This window comes from Pimephales promelas, chromosome 8 (assembly GCF_988280905.1).
Source record: "Pimephales promelas chromosome 8, fPimPro1.hap1.1, whole genome shotgun sequence".
Classification (NCBI taxonomy): Eukaryota; Metazoa; Chordata; class Actinopteri; order Cypriniformes; family Leuciscidae; genus Pimephales; species Pimephales promelas.
This window is the reverse complement of record NC_142776.1, coordinates 25,485,824-25,507,052: the sequence shown is the minus strand read 5'-3', so window position 1 is coordinate 25,507,052 and position 21,229 is coordinate 25,485,824. Positions and strand designations below refer to the sequence as shown.

At 37.3% G+C, this 21,229-nt stretch overlaps 1 protein-coding gene across 1 annotated transcript; it reads right to left on the bottom strand.

The window, feature by feature from the left end:
- Positions 1-213: 213 nt before the first annotated feature.
- On the bottom strand, positions 214-10,682 carry c8h1orf210 (chromosome 8 C1orf210 homolog). Its single transcript, XM_039647758.2, has 5 exons — positions 10,546-10,682; positions 3,645-3,762; positions 2,849-3,299; positions 1,508-1,588; positions 214-1,401 (listed from the first exon to the last, which is right to left on the bottom strand). The coding sequence occupies exons 2-5, from the start codon at positions 3,747-3,749 to the stop codon at positions 1,010-1,012; spliced, it is 1,029 nt and encodes a 342-aa protein (XP_039503692.2). The 5' UTR covers positions 3,750-3,762; positions 10,546-10,682; the 3' UTR covers positions 214-1,009.
- Between the last annotated feature and the right edge of the window lie 10,547 nt (positions 10,683-21,229).

Genomic DNA, 21,229 nt, shown 5'->3' with positions numbered 1-21,229 from the left:
CAAACTAGAACCCATAGACATTATGTCTATGACTAGAACCAGCCATTAAAACAATATAGTTAACCAACGCTGTTCTAGTTTTGACGCGTCGCTCGATTGCAATGTAGATAGGGGCGGTGTAGCTTCAACTACTTTCAGGTGACAAAACATGCTAGGATAATATTGATGCCATTTAATGTTCAATTTGTCTTATAAGTAAGTAAGTAAACTTTATATAGCACTTTTCACAGACATGTAGGGTCACAAGTGCTTCACAGTAAAAAACAAATAATAAAAGAAATAAAAACCACAACACACATTACATCAACACCATATAGCTAGTTAAAAATGTGAAAAATATCGCTGTGTTTATAACCTCTATAGGCCTGCCATTTATAAACTGTAATAAAATTATAATCATTTATATCTAGGCAATAGATATTGGCGGCGCCCAGTGGCCAATAAAAGAAAAACATTGAAAAATAAAAAACATTTAATTCTGAAATAAATTGAAACAAGTACAAGTACAAACACAAGAAAAAAAAATGTATATTTTCCAGAACGCAAGGAATAGTCAATGCAAATTCAAGAAGGACAACTCATTAAAGGTTAATTATTATTAATATGATTCATGAGGGTGGTAAATTGCATCATGATTTAAAATTAATTTTTATAATAACTATCATTAACAATGTTAACAAATATTGTATAAAATGCTTAACATAGGCTATTAAGGCCTACATTAAAATGTAATTTAACTTAGGCTATTATAAATGTGTCTGATTTATACATTTTCAAAAACTTTCATAAAGTGTCCCTAGAAACTATTTGGACATCTATATACAAATGTATGAATTTTATTTCGTTATAAGATATAAGACATTACACCAAGTGGCTTTTTAATCGTTCTCTGAGTCATACGTCTTTTAATGTGGCTTAAGTGTTCAAATATTAATGGGGACACTGTATTCATTTTCTCAATTAATCATTCAATGAATAGTTTACGAAAATAAGAGTCGACTTAATGTGGCTAACCAATACTAAATTCAATTTCCTCCTCCTCATCATCATCGTCAGTCAGCGCTGCTGCTCTTGTGGCTCTCTCACTCTCACTTGCTTGAATGTAGTTATCTTCAATGAACCCATCGTCATCCTCTTCGATGTCATCAGTATGTGCAGCTGCGCGAGTCCCTGGGCCACCATGGGTTGAGAATCCCACCTCAAAGTTGGCAGGGTCACACTGACTCGTACCATCTACTTCGCTGAGCCTGGAGTGTCTGTAGCTTGCTAGATACTTGTGCACGACTTTGCATTTAGCCATCACAGCGATAAGAACGGAGAGGCTGATAGCTGACACCAGAACAGCCACAAGGACCTTCCAGCTCTCTGAAGAGGTTTTGGAATTATCAATGGCATTTGAGCCTGAAAAAAATATATTATAATGGTTAGCTGAGTCTCCGCTGAATGTTGGAATTACAAAGGAGTTCACAGGTAATAATCTACATTAATAAAGAAAAAAGATTTTGACCATTATTTGTAATGTTTGAGGTTGTTTCCACTACGAGTAGTTTACGGAGGAAGGCTCCACGGTTGACATCCTTAGAATATCCTGCCATGAAAAAAAAAAATTAAAATGATTGTAAATGTCCATTTGCATACCTCAATCAAGAAGAAATGTCTTGGGGCACTCCAATAGATATTTTCTGTCCATATAAAATGTATTTAATGCAGAGAAAGTGAATACTTGAAATACATGACTACATGAAATGGTTGTAAGATGTGACTGGGTTGCCCTCATTTCTTGATTGAATTTAGTGCAACATTGCAAAAATACAATTCACTTATAATTATTGGAATACACATTGTTTATGATGAGCTGTTTATTTATTGCTGTTTTAAAATGTTTTTAATTGGTATTATTTTGGAGGGGGCAAAAATGGCAGGGTGATACAACTGTTGTGATAACATAATGGAGAAAAAAAGAAAACATAAAGTAGTTTGGCATAATCTTGCTGGCTATTATTATTTCTATGGGGAACAAAAATTACTTCACTGCATATTAATAATTGAAAAACATAGTAACACTTTACAATATGGTCCATTATTTAACATTAGTTAATGTATTAACTGACATGAACTAACCATGAGCAATACATTTGTTACTGTATTTGTTAATCTCCATTGATGTTAATTCAAATAAAGCTGTTCATTGTTTTGTTTATGTTTGTTCATGGCGCATTAACTAATGTTAACAAGAATTGAATAAAGTATTAGTAAATACTGAAATTAACATTTACAAAGATTAATAAATGCTGTATAAGTGCAGTTCATTATTAGTTCATGCTGACTAATGTAGTTAACTAATGTTAACTAACCTTATTGTAAAGTGTTACCAAAAACGTTGTCTACCGTAGTGGTAGGGAAAACTGATAAAACTAGGAATATGTGACTGTGTGTCAATGTCAGTAAGTTTTAAAATATAATAACAGATCATTTTACCTTTTTTATAACAAAGCAAGGTTAGCTCAGATTGTTAAATGTCATTTTGCATGACTTGCCAAAAATGTTATCATGTTTATAGATTTAAAATTCATGATAACAACGTGTTATGGATTCAATATTTAAAAACATTTTTGAAAATAATGATTAGGATGGTTATTACATTTTACTCGATGGTTATTATGACATGACATTTTTAAAGTAATTAAAAAAAAAAACCTTTTTCTTGAAAATGGTAAAAAAAAAAAAATCTATAGCCTATGTAACCATAATGAAATCAAAGAGTATATTTAAAAGGAAAAGAACCTAGACGATACGTCTGCACTGACCCAAGTAGTGAACAAAGTATACAAGACGATAGTTTTCATACCATCATTGTGGTGATCCTGTGTCATGTGTTTTGAGTGTCTGATCCTCATTACTATGTTTCCCACTTCCTGTCTGATATTCAGTTCTCCTCCGAGTTGACCAAACTGGTTCAATCTCAGGTCTCGAACTGCAGCAGATGGAATGTCCCCCAGAAAGAGCATCTGTAATCTGGAGAGGCTGGTCAGAGCGTTTGCCTCCACTGCGGCCAGTTTGCACCTACTCAGATCTAGTACCTCAAGAGAAGAAAGGCTGTAAAGATGTTCTTTTAACAGTAGGGGGAGGTAGTTGCCTGATAGGTTCAGTTTGAGCAAGTGGTTGAAGAGGTTCAAACGCTTGAAGCCGTCACTGTGAGTTAAGTCTAACTTATTGTCGGACAGGTCCAACTCGGTCACATTCATCCAGATGTGCTGTGGTACCGACGTAAGTGTTTTCCCACTGCAGTCAAATGCAGCCTGGAGAAAGAATTAAGAATTATATGGTTGCGAAACTTACTTCTGGAGTCAGCACCAAACAAGTCTTCTCCAATGAAATAGTGAGGATAAAAACTGCTTTTACATAAAATATCATTTTTGCTCTGTTCTATGAAGATTTAAAAGATAAAAAGAGAAGATTACCCACTTGTCGTTTCAAATAAGAAACTTTTAATTTTTTTTTCTTACTGACTGGGTAAACCTCTTGTCACCAAAAACAGGAAACAAGTGCTTACAAACAGGATACTCCTGATGTAGCAGCACTTGCTCTGGCTCAGGGAACAAAAGAGGCCAGTGTGTGTGTGTGTGTGTGTTGTTTTTCCTCACCGTCTCTCTGTTGACTGTACATGGGCCCACGGTCTGGAGTGTGTAGCATGATCCTGAGACCCCAAAACACAGGAGCACACACACTGTGTGCGCAGCAGACCCCATGTTTTCCTACTTCCTGTAGAAATCACAATTTAATAGCAACCACAGAAGTGGCGTTTAGTTCAAGAGTTTGAGTTCTGCTGCAACTTTAAAAATATACAACATTATATAATTTTTAGTGCTGTCAAATTGATTAATCGCATCTAACATAAAAGTTTGTAAATATGTTATTATACTATACACATATGTATACAGTACATTAGTGCTGTCAAATCGAGTAATCGAGATTAATTGCATTTAACAAAAGTTTTGTTTATGTAATGTATGTGTTCATATATGAATGGGTCGATCAGAACACAAAGCAGATTTTTTTTAGCCTGAACTGCTAAATTTTATACATTATTTAACTTTTTAGCAAACAAATGGGTATTAAATATGCAATATATATATATATAATTGTGATGCCGGTACCGTGGTGTGGCAGAAACACGGGAAGGCGGCTGGATCCAAACGCAGTTTACAGGCTTTATTTAGACAAACTACATACGTAGACAAAGACTCAGATACAGAACTCAAAAGCACGAGCGATTAACGCCGACAACACACGTACAACAACTCACAAACTAAGACAGAAACACAGGGCTTAAATAATCAGACAAGCAAACTTAAAAATGTAACAAGGGGGCGTGGACAATAGGAAACACCTGGAAAACTCAATAGACAGGGAACCACTAATAATACAAACACAAAGATACAAAACCACATCATGACAGAGCCCCTCCCCTAAGGGCGGCTCCTGACGCCCATAAAAACAACAAAAAGTTCAGGTGGGCGGTGAAGCGGAGGCGGTCTGGGGGAGGGACGGAGGGCCAGGCCTGTGCAGGGGAACGGGACCAGGAGGTAGCCAAGGCGAGCCTGGGCCGCAGAGCGTGGGCGGAGCAGGACCGGGCGAAGGCCAGGGCGGAGCAGGACCGGGCGACGGCCAGGGCGGAGCAGGACCGGGCGACGGCCAGGGCGGAGCAGGACCGGGCGACCACGGCGGTGAAGACCTTTCAGGAGACCACGGCGGTGAAGACCCCTCGGGCGACCACGGCAGTGCAGGACAAGATGAAGGACATGTCTGTATCGCCTCCATGGCCCTCACAAGGTACCCACTGCCCCCCCCCCAAAGAAATACTTGGGGAAATCCATGGGAATCCACCGGGGCTTGAAGGCTGCAGGAAAGGCGAGGCGCAGAGGCGGGGCCGGCAGGGCGAGGCGCAGAGGCGGGGCCGGCAGGGCGAGGCGCAGAGGCGGGGCCGGCAGGGCGAGGCGCCGAGGCGGGGCCGGCAGGGCGAGGCGCAGAGGTATGCTCACCGGAGTCTGGCGAACTAAAGGAGTCCTCCTTCTCCTCCTGCGGCGGCGTCTCACTTGGCTTGATTGTTTTGCTGGACCTGAAGATTCACCCGCTGGGCCTGAAGTAGACTCGCTCACATGAACTGGAGAAGACTCGCTCACATGAACTGGAGAAGACTCGCTCACATGAACTGGAGAAGACTCGCTCACTTGAACTGGAGAAGACTCGCTCACTTGAACTGGAGAAGACTCGCTCACTTGAACTGGAGAAGACTCGCTCACATGAACTGGAGAAGACTCGCTCACATGAACTGGAGAAGACTCGCTCACATGAACTGGAGAAGACTCGCTCACATGAACTGGAGAAGACTCGCACTCGCTCACATGAACTGGAGAAGACTCGCTCACATGAACTGGAGAAGACTCGCTCACATGAACTGGAAATTCACTCGCGGGGCTTGAGTGAAGTGCATACTCGTCGGGGCTCATGCGAAGCGCGGGCTCGGCTGTGCTGACGTGAGTCCCGGTCAAATTAATGTACACGTGAAGCCCGGATTCGTCAGGAAGCAGTTCTGGTTCGTCCTGGCTGAATTGGACCAGTGGCGAAGAAGGTGACGAAGGCTTCACGGGTAAAGTACACTTGGCAGGTGTCGAGTAGAATAAGCGTGTAGTAGCGAAGAGGTCTTCCAAGGAACAAGCCGGAGCGATATACCTGTCAAGAGTCCAGTTGGTAAGGTCCCGCGGCATCCATCGAGCGATCTCGTAATCCAGCCCATTCCGAAACAGGTCCATGAGCTGGATATCATCTAGCGCTCCTAGATGGCAAATGGTCAGGAAATCCTTCGCGTACCTTTGAACCAACTGGCCCTCTTGCAAGAAAGATGACAGGTATTCTATCAGAGCCCGGTTGCTGATGACTGCTGGATCCATTTCGTGGTGAGTTGTTCTGTGATGCCGGTACCGTGGTGTGGCAGAAACACGGGAAGGCGGCTGGATCCAAACGCAGTTTACAGGCTTTATTTAGACAAACTACATACGTAGACAAAGACTCAGATACATAACTCAAAAGCACGAGCGATTAACGCCGACAACACACGTACAACAACTCACAAACTAAGACAGAAACACAGGGCTTAAATAATCAGACAAGCAAACTTAAAGGGTTAGTTCACCCAAAAATGAAAATTAAGTCATTAATTACTCACCCCCATGCTGTACCAACCCCGTAAGACCTTCGTTCGTCTTCGGAACACAAATGAAGATATTTTTGATTAAATTTGAGAGCTGTATAACTACCACATTGGCTCCTAAGGGACTGCCTCTTGACGGCCCAAAAAGTCAATGAAGAAAATGTTTAAATATCCCAAGTGACTACCGTGGCTCAACTATATGTTTACCAAGCGACGCGAATACTTTTTGTGCGAAAAAACAAACAAAAATAACGAGTTTATTCGACTATTATTTTCTTCCTTGTAGGCCAGAACGAGACTTCCTTATAGATTTCCACGACGCATGCGCGAGAATTGCGATCTGAAGTAGTGTAAGCTGTGTACGCAGATCGTAAATCTCGCGCATGCGTCGTGGAAATCTATAAGGAAGTCTCGTTCTGGCCTACAAGGAAGAAAAAAATAGTCGAATAAACTCGTTATTTTTGTTTGTTTTTTCGCACAAAAAGTATTCGCGTCGCTTGGTAAACATATAGTTGAGCCACGGTAGTCACTTGGGATATTTAAACATTTTCTTCATTGACTTTTTGGGCCGTCAAGAGGCAGTCCCTTAGGAGCCAATGTGGTAGTTATACAGCTCTCAAATTTAATCAAAAATATCTTCATTTGTGTTCCGAAGACGAACGAAGGTCTTACGGGGTTGGTACAGCATGGGGGTGAGTAATTAATGACTTAATTTTCATTTTTGGGTGAACTAACCCTTTAACAAGGTAACAAGGGGGCGTGGACAATAGGAAACACCTGGAAAACTCAATAGACAGGGAACCACTAATAATACAAACACAAAGATACAAAACCACATCATGACAATAATATGTTATTAGGATTTGTGACACCAGGGGCCCGTTTCAATAAGGAGGTTCAACCAACTCTGAGTTAAAGCTTGAACTCTGAGTTGACTTACCCTGAGATGGGAAACTCTGAGTTTTCGGTTTCAGAACAGCTGAAATGAGTTAGTTCAATCAACTCTGAGTTGACTGACTCAGGGTTAAGCATTGGGTTTGATTAATTACCAAGTAATCTAAATATTGTAATTTAATTAAAGGGATTACTCTTAATTATTCTGTAATTTAAAATAAAATATGATGCAATTACATAGGCTACTGCATAAACTATAGACCAATTCAGTATAAAACAATAGTGGATTTAACATACATTTTAAAAGGTATATTTTTTATGTAACCTTCTCCCTCTACACACTTTGACCAATTCAAAAATAATTCATGCAATTGTATATTGTTAATTTGAAAGAATTAAAAGGGCAGTTTCTTGTTTCTCCTCCTTGTATTGTTCAAGTGTTTAGGTTGATATAGGATTTAGCAATTATGTAGACCAATACTTTCTAGAGATAGTAGCCTAATTATTACATTAATCTAACTACACCGTTGAAGATGTCATTTGTAGTTAATAATTCATAACTATTTTAGAGTAACTTACTGTTATAATATCAAGAGGTGAAACTGGAAGAATGTTGTTCAACCTAAAGTAGGCTACTATTACTTTGATACATTTTTATTTAAGCAAAAGTAAAAATACCAGTCTAAAAATCTATTTAAGTAAAAAGTAGTTAATTTAAAACATGAGTTAAAGTCGCTGAGTAACTTATTTAACAGTGGGGGTGGGGGATTCCCCCATGTGGGGAGAGTTTCACAGTATGAGAACCGTCTTATCACGGTTAATATCACGGTTTATGGTATTAAAAAATTATTAAATATATAAACTGCATTGTTAAATTACGGTTATCATCAGTTAAAATGACAGTTAGATAAATTAAACATTTGTTCAATAAAACATATCTCATCAACTAACTTCAATAATTGATTATAAGATTAACATCTTATTTTTTATCATTAATAACTTATTATATTATGTTTGAAAAAAAAGTTCTATTAAATGTTTTTTATTCCAATTTTTTTTAATGATTTAATAGAAATATATAATCAAAAACGGTGGTAATCAAGTAAAAAAAAAGTTTACCAAACGTTTTAAATCCTTTTATTTTTTGGCAAAGTGCTGCAAAACAGATTTAGTCAATTAGTCATGGACAAACAATATATATTCTTTAAAGAATGTGTAAATACATTTTTATTATTGTTGGTGTTTAAACAGCACTTCCTCTTTAAAAAAGGGGAGGAGACCGCAAGAAACTCTGGGTTTACTGAAGAAAACCTGCTCCTGACCAGGTTAGGTTCACAGAGTAAGTTACCATGGTAACTGACTCCGAGTATAAGTTACCTCTCTTTCAGAAACGGGCTTGACTTACTCTGCTTTCTCAGGTTTAACTTACCCCCCTTTCTGAAACGCAAAACCCAGAGTTTCCCTCATTTCAGAGTTAACATACTCAGAGTTTTCACTTAACCTCCTTTCTGAAACAGGCCCCAGACTGCATAGGACAATGGTCAATTGTAAAGTTTAGTCATCATTGTGCAAATTTAACCACAGTAGCCTATGCTGCAACTGTCACATAATAAGTTGTAATAAGGGCAATAAAGTACAAAAAAATGGCTGTACAAAACAATAAAATCAATGTGTTCTGCTACAATGCATTTCAAGGAACTTGTTCAAATGACCATAACACAAAAACAAAATCTGGGTAGTTAATGATTGCACATATGCAAGATCGAAAATCAATCATAAATCCAATAATAATTTTCACTACTGTCTTTTAAATCAATTTTCCTGGAAATTAAAGATTAACTCCCATTTTAAGTGTATCATACAGCAGAATAATATATATATATATATATATATATATATATATATATATAATTTCTTTTTACTAAAGAAGAATAAACAACCCAATTATCACAGGTTGACTGTATATATAATCCAAAGAATGATGCGAAGAATTTATCCTAATAAATATATTTGAATATATTTAAAAAAAACAGTTTTTAATTGAAAACTATGTAGGACTAAAACTAAACAAGACAGTGAAAACTAAACATGACTGTGACACCGATCACATTAGAAAGCATGACTGATTTTGTATGAATTCGTAGAGTGTGATTTTTAGAAAAAAGGTAAGCATGAATGGCCACCCTTAAACACTGTCAGTGGATATAGGCTGATACGAAAACATACAAATGAGAACATACGAATTAGCCACTAGTTTACCAAAACATTAAAGTTGTGTTATGTACTGCATATGTATGAAATAAATAGTGCTTTATAGTTTTCACTTCTCAGGCTCTCAGCATTTCCTGCTTATCTCCTTGTGACTTGCACAGCGGCTGCTTTTCAAAGAGGGTTCAATCATTTTTCATAAGGGCCCTTCCTCTCACTCCCTCACTCTCCCACTATTCATTTTAGCACTGCTGGCAGTAAACACTCCAAAGGAGCCACTTTTATCTCTTCCTTTCTCAGGACACCCCCATAACAGCATACCTGTCCTGCAGGATTTTAAAGCCAGCCAAAAGGAAGAGTCTCTATGTGTTTATATCATTGTAAAAGCGAGTAAGATAGGTTCAGAAAAGGTGTGGTAGAAGTATCTGGACTGCTTGGATCTTGAGTTGTCCTTTAGTTGTCCTTTATCTTCTTATGCTACTTGTAAATTAACAGATGCTTTCGCAGACCTCACTGTATGGGTCCAAACATAAACGCCACAAAGATGAGTCTTTCACTTGACCTCCCCAAGATCTTGTTTATACATACACACCGTCCTGCGTTGTTTGTTACTGATTACATTGGGCACTAACAACTTTGCATAGTTGTCGTCGCATATAAAAGTGACTGAAAACTATGCTGTTCAACAGCTTTTGACCCATCAGTTAAATTGCAACCTGCATGAAGTTTGTGAAATTTTAGCTTTTTTTTTTTTACAACTATTAAGTTTGCGTTTATCATTAATATAGGCCTATGTCTTTTTTTTTTTTAATCAGCATTATTGCAATACACAATATAACAATAGAATAAGTGTTGGATGAAGCCTATTCAAATGTTCCTGTCATACATTAGACAAGATTGTTAAGTCTTATCCGTCAGTTTAGCAAGTAGGTGCGGTTGACTACTGATTCTCATAATAGCCCACCTTACCTTCCCTATAGCAGTTGGCATGTTGTGGTTGACAACAGAATGTAAAATAACATGAGGGTTGATAGGAATGTTATAACATTAGCAACCTAGAAGTATGTATTAAAAGATATTATCCTCCTGCTCATTCATGTCAACAAGATTTGGCACACATGGGACTTTGCAATGCTATTGTCATGTTACAAGCTGCAACAAACATATACATATATAATGATGAACGCAAGCATCAGAATTTAGTGGAAAAAGTGCACAGTGAGGCAACTTACCTGAGATTTGGCTCTTCTTGTTATTAAGAATATGTCTAAACTGTTTGTTTTTTTCTCTTCAGTGGTCACATTTTATCATGGACAGGTTCATTTTTGTTAGCCATTTCCAAGATTAAGGAAATGGCAGGTAGGTTGTGCAAAGGTTGCGGGAGGTGTGTCTTTAGCATGCCATTCTCAGAGAAAGTTAATTTGTAACTGAATGTTGAATGGATCACTGCTTTTTCTCTATCACCTTGCAGGTGACATTTTGAACTGATGGCAAGAATAAATGATCTTAACTTGAAGTGTTCGGTGCAGTTGGTGGTCAATTTAGTTCTCAGACACTGTCGTACTTCATGTCAAATTTATGTTGAAAGAATGTTTTTATATCATTTGTACAGTTTACAACACTACACAGACTGCATTGTTTGTTGAACTCGATGTAAATATCTAAGTGTTTATTTATCATACATAAAACAGACAGGATTCTTTGCATGTTATGCATTATAATTATTTGTATTACATTATGGAAATAATATACATCTCACGCAAATTGATCACACATTTTAAACATTATATTTAATATTTAACCATTTTGAACATGTTGAAATGGGTAGCTATTAATTAAAAGAGTTTTAATTATATTTTAAAATATGTAGGCTATTAAGTGTTAAAGCCAACTTTGTTACTGTTATGAAGATTTGGCATGTGGGCAAGAGGAAAGGAAGAATAGAGAAACACAGCACTTTACAAGTACAAGTACAGCTGCGATGGCTTCACTCTGTTTAACAGGAAAAAACAACCTGAGCTCCACAACAATGGACAGTTTTTCTAATAGGGGACAGTTTTTCTAATAGGAGACACAAATGGTCAAGGTGTCCGTGTTTGGCACTTAAACTGTTGTTACTGCTCTTTGCATGAGAGCATGTCTATTATTAAAGGAGTAGTTCACTTTTTTTAAAAAAAAAAACTTTTGCTGATAATTTACTCACCCCCATGTCATCCAAGATGTCCACATCTTTCTTTCTTCAGTCGAAAAGAAATTAAGGTTTTTGATGAAAACATTCCAGGATTTTCTTCATATAATGGACTTCATTGGGAACCAAACGGTTCAAGGTCCAAATGAGAGTTTCAGCGCAGCTTCAAAGGGCTTTAAACGACACCAGATTATGAATAGGGGTCTTTGGAATTGGAGTTAGGAATGCTGGAATTAGATTATTATTATTTTTTTTTTAGGCATTCTGACCCCAAGACTCGACTATTTTCTGATCCTTGTCATTGGCAACTCAAACTCTCCTTCTCACCACACATTAAGATATATAAATAGACGCATGTCCTCTTCCAAGTGTTACGAAACAGAGACTCCAAACAATAATGGTAGTTGGTAGAGGTGAGAAACAGGTTTATTGATAATATGAAGCAAATAGCAGTAACAGAAACCTTTAAAGGTAAATGTCAGTAATGATGAATAGAGATACTGTACTGGCAGTGTTTTCTGTTTAGATGGTTGAGGAGGTCGTGGATGATGGAGCGGAGGATGGTGGAAGCACACACCGGTGCGGGAAGAGAGGTAAGTGATTGCAGGAAAGCATCAGATTGAGACACACTCTGTCTCTGGGAGGCGAAGATAGGTTATTTTGCCAGTGATGCATGGAAGGTAGGAGAGGACATTGAGGGGAGTCCATACATGTAGAGACCAGACAAAGTGCCAGAGTGAGGTGTGTGCTTATAAGTGTTTGTGGTGATGAGCAGATGGCGTGCAGGTGCTGGTGATTAATATTCTTTAATACCTTTTCTTTGGTTTTACTCATTGTGATGGATGATTAAGGGAATTTGGCCTTTGGGTTTCCTTATATACCCCTGTGAAGCAGGAAGTCATGGCTGGATAATTTCATGTTCTTAGTCACTAAAAAATGAGCTAAAAAGGGGAAATATACTTCAGAGATATTTTACTCATAATCATTTCTATGGGTGCCATTAATCGGGCCAACGGTTTTGGAGAAAACCATTTCCTTAATGTGATTTTCTCCCCACTTGCACTTGTTTTACTTCAATGAACAATGTGAACTTTTGAACAATGTGATCGATGTGAATTGTGATTTTTTTTATTATTTTTTTTTATGAAAGCTCAAAAGGATCAACAATCCATATTTATTTCCACAGCCATCTTTGATCATATACCAAGGGTGTCAATATTTTGGTAACACTTTATTTCGATAGTCCACTTTAGGCATTCTACTAACTATAAGTAACTTTTCGACTACATGTCAACTAACTGTCATTAGAGTATTAGTAGACTGTCTGCTTAATATCTGCTAACACTTTTTTTTTTTGTTGGTCCCCCAACAGACATTCAACTGACTATAAGTAACTTGACAACGACAAGTAGACTTATTCTCCTAACCCGAACCTTAACACCTAACCATAACCTACCAGTCTACTGACAGTCTACTAATACTCTAATGAGAGTTAGTTGACATGTAGTCAAAAAGTTAGTTGAACATCTAAAGTGAGTATCAAAATAAAGTGTAACCAATATTTCTGATTAAGTCGCTTTTGATAAAAGCATCTGTCAAACGTAAATGCATTTGTTTTTCTTATATGTTTGCTAACCTCTATAATTTTCCCTAAATCATCCCCAATGTTTTTTGAAATTTTACCCAGACATCTCATGTCCCAGACCTAATGTTTAGCTGGGAAAGCCCATACATCCGATCACTTAGGGGGTCTCACACTCCTCATTGGCATCTGAAAAACACTCATTTCCTCTGGTAATGGGAGCTGAAAACCCAGTTCCCTGCAAAAGAGAAGTGAATTGTCCAAATGCTATGCTAATCAAGGATTTTATCACTTCATTTTATCAAATGTTTTGCTTAGCCATGCATTTTGTTTGAACACACACTTCAACTTGTGTGAGCTGTACTTATACCTCACTACACTTTTGACAATAACTTTTTACACCTTTGACCTTTTTTGCCCCCAAAATTTTACTGAAATATTTCTAATGTGGCCGCACTATCATCGCTAAAATGAGAGCAACGCTATTGATTCATCTACAATATCTTTCAGTAAAAACTTGGTAGCACTTTAAAAAAAAAAAATACTGTTTTAGTTGTTGCATGGGTAACTGGCTGTGAACAGCTACAATGCTATATTTATATTGACAATATTTCTGAGAAAAAATTATGTGTACTGTACAGTCTTAACAAGAATAACCAACGTAGTTTGGAAATTAATAATTTGAATGGATTTTTTCAATGAATCAATGGAACAGGTCAGAACATGCAAGTTATTATCAGTTTGCGTTTTCACTGATTCAATTACTTCAATGGTATACATTTAAACAAGATGACTTTTTCTCTTCTTATTTATTCTTTTCTTTTCTAATTTGTAGATTATTTACCTGAGTATATTACCCAACAGCACTTATTTGTTGTAATTTGCAGTGGCCATGTGTATAAAAAAAAAAAATCTTATCAATTTGAAAACATTACAAGATGTATGGCATATAATTAGAGGAAACTGTTGTTCTTAGACAGAAAAATGTGCTTCAGAATCGTCCAACTTAAATACATTAGTAAGTAATACAACAGAGATTATATTGTCAGTGCAAGATCTTTGCAATAATAATTTCTGGGAATGAAACTACATGCTGTACAACAGGGTACATTCTTATGCATACCACTGCTGTGAGTGCTGCTTTGTGCAATTTTAAAATACTTGTGTCAAATGAACACTCAAACATAAAACTGATGGCAGCGGCCATCAATACAGTTCATTCATTAAAATCACCAATAGGACTCTCATGATTGATTCTGTAATTTTAGCATCGTTTGGGACATCATTAAGAGGCATTGCGCAGAAGTGTGCTTTAGGGTTGAACGATGCATGCTCACCACTCTACCAGCAGGAACTGTGCACACTGGTTCAGAGGCGAGTGTCCATTACTCGAGCTGTTTTCCAGTGGGTCTCATGGGAACTGGGTGGTGGGCTGAGCAAACACTCAGCAGACAGGAGACCAGCGGTTCTTCCTGTTTCTGCATGCTCACTGTTTGATTCCTGCCAGTTTCCTGGTCACATATCAGCTCCCGCAGCACTGCTTCCTGTCACAGAGTCTCCACTCACTGTTGCTTCTAAACGCGCTCTGTGTCACACTCATGCACACGTCTTACTCTTTTCATTGTATCATCTCATGTCTGCACAGAATGGCTACTTTTTTGGTCATAGTACTTCTACGATTGATTTGTCGCTCTTTATACTTCATGCTCATGTCTTTGTTCGGCCATAGTGTGCAGTTTATTTCATGTTCTTAACATATACTGTATGTCTTGTCGCAGCAATTTTAATAGATAAGTTTAATTTTGTTAACTAACCAAGTTCTGATTTTATATTTCTATCATGTGACAAAATCTATCCTACTTCTGCTTTTTTGTCTCAATGTGACTAACTTTCCAATCTAAATTTAACAATAAAACAAGACAAATCTTAGTTCCTTTTTTTTCAGGATGTAGCCATGAGACTATAAAATAACTTTCAATATGAAATAACTATCTAACAAACGTTTGACTTAATGTAACCTTGGTCAATGTAACTTTGAAAATGAACTGAACGTTCTGTTCTTTTACTGTAAGACGTGATTGACTGAAATGTTAACCCCTTACAAACTGTTTTTGAGGATATAGGATATTTTTGCGAATGTCACTAGGACTATAGGATAGGTTTATTACTCAGCCGACGTCGATGTGTAGACGTGCTAGGATAGCCTATAGGATAGGTTTAGTACTCAGCCGACGCGCTAGGGTATAAGTGTAAGACTTGGCCAACTAGAGTGAGTATTATTAGTAGGGAAAATCCATTACAGTCTGAAAGGGTTAGTTCACCCAAAAATGACTCACCCTCATGTCATCCCAAGCCCGCAAGACCTCCATTCACAGTTTACAGCTACTAAACACAGTTTAAGATATTTTGGATTTAGTCCAAGAGTTTTCTGTCCCTCTATTAAAAATGTGTACGGTATACTGTCCTTGTCCAGAGAGGAAATAAAGACATCATCAAAGTAGTCCATGTGACACCAGTGGGTTAGTTAGAATGTTTTGAAGCATCAAAAATACATTTTGGTCCAAAAATAACAAAAATGCCTTTACTAAACATTGTATTGTCTTCCGGTTCTGTCCGCAGTGACGCTGGTGACCTAGACGCTGCTGATGTATTCTCTGGATACAAATATTCTGGATAATTAATTTAAAAGCAAAAACTACACTTTGGGTGACCTTTAAGTCTGAAGTCAAGTCCAGCTTGTGGTCCTCATGGATAAGAGAAAAAAAATGAATAAATGAACGCCAATGCATGCATATTAATTTAAACAAGAAATACTACACAAGCCAGCAAGGCAAGTTTATTTATATAGCAAATTTCATACACTGGCAATTCAAAGTGCTTTAAAAAAAGGAAAATTATTATAATCACCAATGAAATGATTATAATTGTTATTATAATATTGTAATTAAAATAATCACAAAATAAAATCAAGGAAAATTAAAACCATTATAAAATAAATTAAAAGAGAAGATATGATACAGTTATAAAATTAATTAAACGAGTGAAAAGATCATACATAGATAAATTTCTCATTTGGCAAAACAAAGGTATCATACACATACACACACACATAATTATTTTTTACAACTTCCAGTTTTACTGTGACATTTACCCATGGTGATTACACTTTATACATGGTCTGTTGTGTTCTTTCACATGCCTAAGTAATTGGACGTCTCAGGTGGAGGAGCACTTGGACTGACTAACGGGGTAACCTCGAGTTCACTGCCCCAATCAGTTCGCACCCCAAAAACCCATTTGTGTGGAAATTCTAGGAATGAAATCAATCCAATCCGCACCCCACAAAACCTCAAGTTTAATCATATCAAACTCACTACTCCACCACAGACCCAGGCTATCATCATGGTTTCATCTCTTTTACCCAAATCTCAGTGCCATTTGAATTCAGTTTAGAATAAAATGGAGGATGCAAAATAAAATACAGTGTAATCAGTCAGACGTACAGTGGCACAGTACTCATTCAGTAAATGCACGGCTAAACAGATGTGTTTTGAGTCTGAATTTGAATGTGACTGTAGGGGCACATCTGATCTCTTCTGGAAGCTGGTTTCAATTGCGGCTGGCATAGTAGCTAAGAGCGCGCATGTATGTGTGTTTAAAACTGTTGACCATCTACACCACATTGGTCCCACTATACCTTAATCCATCTATTATCTGAAGTAAAAAAAAAAACACATTCTTAGGACGGACCTTATGTGAATTATTTTAACAAATGAGTTTATGGAATGGAGTAGCTCCTCGTGCAACAGTTGCATTAGAGCTACAGTTAGCACCAAGGCACATAACACAATTTAAAATATAATAAAAATGTTGTCAGGTAATAAAAATATGCTCTTGTTTTGATTATCACTTCCTCTCCTTTGATTATAATGCAGATCTGAAACCAACAGATCTGATCTGACACTGCATTCTGTTCTGATTGAGGAAAATGGGTCAGATATGTTCACCTAACTTGTACACTTATCATTTTCAGCTGGTCATATTCATTTGTTGATGTTGAACATAATGGAGTCACATTTTGGCTGCCTCTGTGATTTTGCACTTTAAGCGTATGCCAGTGGCAGTCTAAATCATTCAATTACACATTGTCAGAAAAGACAAACACAGCTGTAACAGATCTAACAGCAGCAGGAAGCTCCACTTCTTTCACTCATCCTCTCCAATGTGCTCTCCAAATTCAGTCTGTGTAGTGACCCCCTACTGACCTCCGCTGCCTCTCTCCATGCCATGTTATGCATGGCACCGAAAGAGCTGGACCCATGGTGAGATACCCTGCTGTGTGCGGAACATGGATTTCCACTGTATACCACACCCTGGGTCGACATGCATGAGAGGCTAGACTTTTGTTTATTGTTCTTAGATAAGGTCTTATATATTCACAATTTAAATGACAATGCTATCCATGTAAGCAATGATGAACAGCTGAAGTCATACGAAAGGAAAAAAAACGGTAACACAACAATACGGGTACACTAATGAGCATAAATTCATGCTTAACTACAGCACAAATAATACTGAATTAATGGTTATCTAAGCTATTCATTAATGATTACCACATTAGGAACTAATTAAGAGTCTGTAAGGTTAATGTATTAGTTCATACATGAATTGTTTTTAATTTAATATGTAATTGTGGATTAATTCCATAATAACTCATTTTTTTAACCAATAGTGTTAATTAATATGTTAATTACCAGAATGAGCCAAAGCCTTGTATTTCAACTTCCAGATAATATGACAGGTACTAATATGCATTAATACATGATTAATTACTTCATTGTTGGTGCAAATTCATGTGCAAATTACTACAATTACTAAATGACTAGTTAATAATGATGTGCCTCAACAAGTAAAGTCATAACATAATGATACCTTTGCAAATCATTGGCTAATGATTAATTAAAGCACACAACTGGAAGTTTGAAGTGCATAGCTTTGACTAATTGTGGTAATTAACACATTCATTTACACTATTAGTTAATAAAATATGTTATCAAGGAATTAATACACAATGACACATTGAATTAATAGCAATTCATGTATTACTTAATCTATTAATCATATAGACTCTTTATTAGTTGCTGATGCAGTAATCATTAATTAATGGTTTAGTTCTTCATTAGTTATACATTAACTCATGATTATCTGTGCATTAGTTAAGCATGAATTAATGCATATTAGTGCACCCGTATTGTAGTGTTACCGAAAATAAAAAGTCTCTTTTGGTTAATGTAATCTTTGCTAAATGTAAGTATTATAGAAGTATTATAGAAGCCTGAACGGTAGTGTGTGTGTTTATATTTATAAATAATTTTATGTTAAATTTATATAAGGGATTTATAAGTGCTGTTACTGCTAATCATTCATTTATTTATCAACCAATCATTCTGAATTAACTATATATTTTTTGTTTACGTAAACAGTACTTAATTACAATTATTTCATCCAGTCTCTCAATAAATATGAGTTTAACAAACATTTTATTAATTATCTCTTAGCCAATCCAAGTTTTTAGACAAGAAAAGTATTAAAAAGTAGAGTTAGAGAATGCTTGATATGGATGCTCAATCCATAGGGAGATTTACAAGAACGTTGTTTCTGTTAGAGTGAAAGGAAATATGAATTGAGACAGTGCAGGGTGAAGATGTCTCTGCACACACACACGCTCTTGAGACAAAAGCTGAGGAGCGGATGTGCCCTCTCACCTCTTTTCCCTTTCCTTTGTTTTTTACTCTCTCTCTCTTTCTCTTGTACGTACACACTCCACATCCTCCTATTCCAGTTTTCCTATCCTTGACCCTATATGTTAAAGATCCTCTTATCTCCAGGTTAAAACACAAAGACATCTTCTTTCCCTCAAACCACTGTGTTTATTATTTCACATTTGAATGGTTAACTCATCCATGCCAGATGGAATTTTTGACATGATTGTGCCATCAGGCCTGTGGTGAATTTGCACGAGCATTTAACCAGACATCACTTCAAGATGTGTGGGAATTTTCAGAGAGAGGCTTAATGCTTGATTCTGTCATTTTCACCCCCGCTATAACAAGAGGACTTCCGACACTGACCTAAGGGTATAATGGAGCACCTATAGCAGTAAAGGTCCCATGCTGAGCTTCCTCAAGAGGGCTAGATGCCCATGAGACCGGCTCCTGTATCGCCAGCTCACACTCTCACACTTCCACATTCAATGCAGTGCGTGTGGAGTCCTGCCAGCTCTGTTCACAATGGGTGGAAATGGGAATTTAATACAAACTTTCTCACATAGCCACAATGCATCTAATAACACTCACAGCTGTCCCCTCCCTACTCAATAACACTTACGATTCAGGCTAGTTATTCTTATGTGTGAGATTCCCACTACTGAACTTGCTTAAAGGGATAGTCCACCCGAAAAGAAAAGCCATACATGTTATTCCAAAAAACTGTATGACTTTCTTTTTTCTGTGGAAGAGATTTTGAAGAATGCCCGTTCCCATTGACTTCCTTTGTATTTTTTGCCCATATGGAAATCAATGGCAACTGAAACTGTTTGGTTAGCAAAACAACTTAATTTAAGTTCTGCAGAAGAAAGAAACAGGTTTGAAATGCCATGAGGCTGAGTAAATGAATGCAGAATGTTCATTTTTGGGTGGACTATCCCTTTAAATAAATTATAAACTTTTATGAAGTTACCGATTATTAGAGGTTTAAGAACGTGTTACTGTTTTTGCTCTCACTTGGGGGTGTTTTCACTTGGTACAGAAAGAAACCACACAGAACACCCTAGCAGTGTCCTAGTAAGATCCCAGTACATAGCAACCACTATAGTGTTGTGGTGGAGAGTTTTGCTCAGGAAAAACTTCTGAGCACTGAAGTTACATAAAGACTTTTGATTCCTTTACATGTGTACTGGCCACCGGTGTGTGCATTGTCTCTTGACCTCAGGGTGGAAAACAAGGCAGGACAAATGCTTTGAGTCTTTGTCTGCCGACAAGAGAAAATAATCAACATTCATCATCACTTTATAAGAAAGTATAAAGCAATTACTACTGGAGTACAAAAGGTGGCTGGGACAATAGGCGGCAGTCTGGGGGGAGTGTGGAGGTTAAATCTAGCGCCTCTAAGTACCTTGTTTCTCTCCACCCTGGCACCACACAGCTACAGAAAATGTTGACACAGTGTCCACTACTTTCCCGTGCGGCTTCCTCATCCAAACACTTCCAGCGCTTTATCAGCCAGTATGTATAAACAAACACACATACGCCCCAAAAACACACACATTCTAGCCAAGACACAACACTAGGATACAATGAAACTACAAAAGCAACAATGGAAATCATATTATTGCTCTTATATATATATAGTTCTTTCTACTATTAACATGAATACTGATACTAAAAAGCGTTCTGTGCATGTAAGTGGCATAGAAATCTACATTGAATTTTTCCATTTTAAACGATGATTATAAAATTTGTTGAACAATGTAGAGGTGTTTCGCTTCGGTGAGCAAATGGGCAGGATGTGAGTGTGACCTGCTATTTGTGGCTGATAATGTGTAGCAAAGGTGACAGTGCACACAAAAGCAAGAAGACCTCCGCCTCAGACAGCACTTCTAAAAACAGTAACACATTAGATATGGCTGGTCTAAATCAGCACAAAAAAATCAAATAAACTCTGTTTTATTATCTGTGTGCAGAAAAATAAATGATTTTTTTTTTTATCCTTCCCTTGCTCTTGGAGTAGAAAACAGGAAAGTCAGAACAATGTCAATCCATGTCAGCTTCAATTGTGCGATGTTATCAAGAAACAGACAGAAAACATATGCGCTCATTTAAAAAAACATCCATCCACAAATTAGTGAAGTGTGCAAAGACGGTGTAAATGGGCATGTAGACGTGCGGCGGTGGGCATTTTCTCTGCAATTAAACGTGTAATGACTGAACATTTAGACAAAACACACAGTCAGGGATTGTTTCTCGTTTCCTGGCTATGACTAACGTGAGTAGTTAGAAGATGCCTTCAGCAGCATGGAGCTTAATCACTCAGTAGGAAAATATGACCATGAGTATGACACGATTAGATTCAATGAAGACGGAGATCA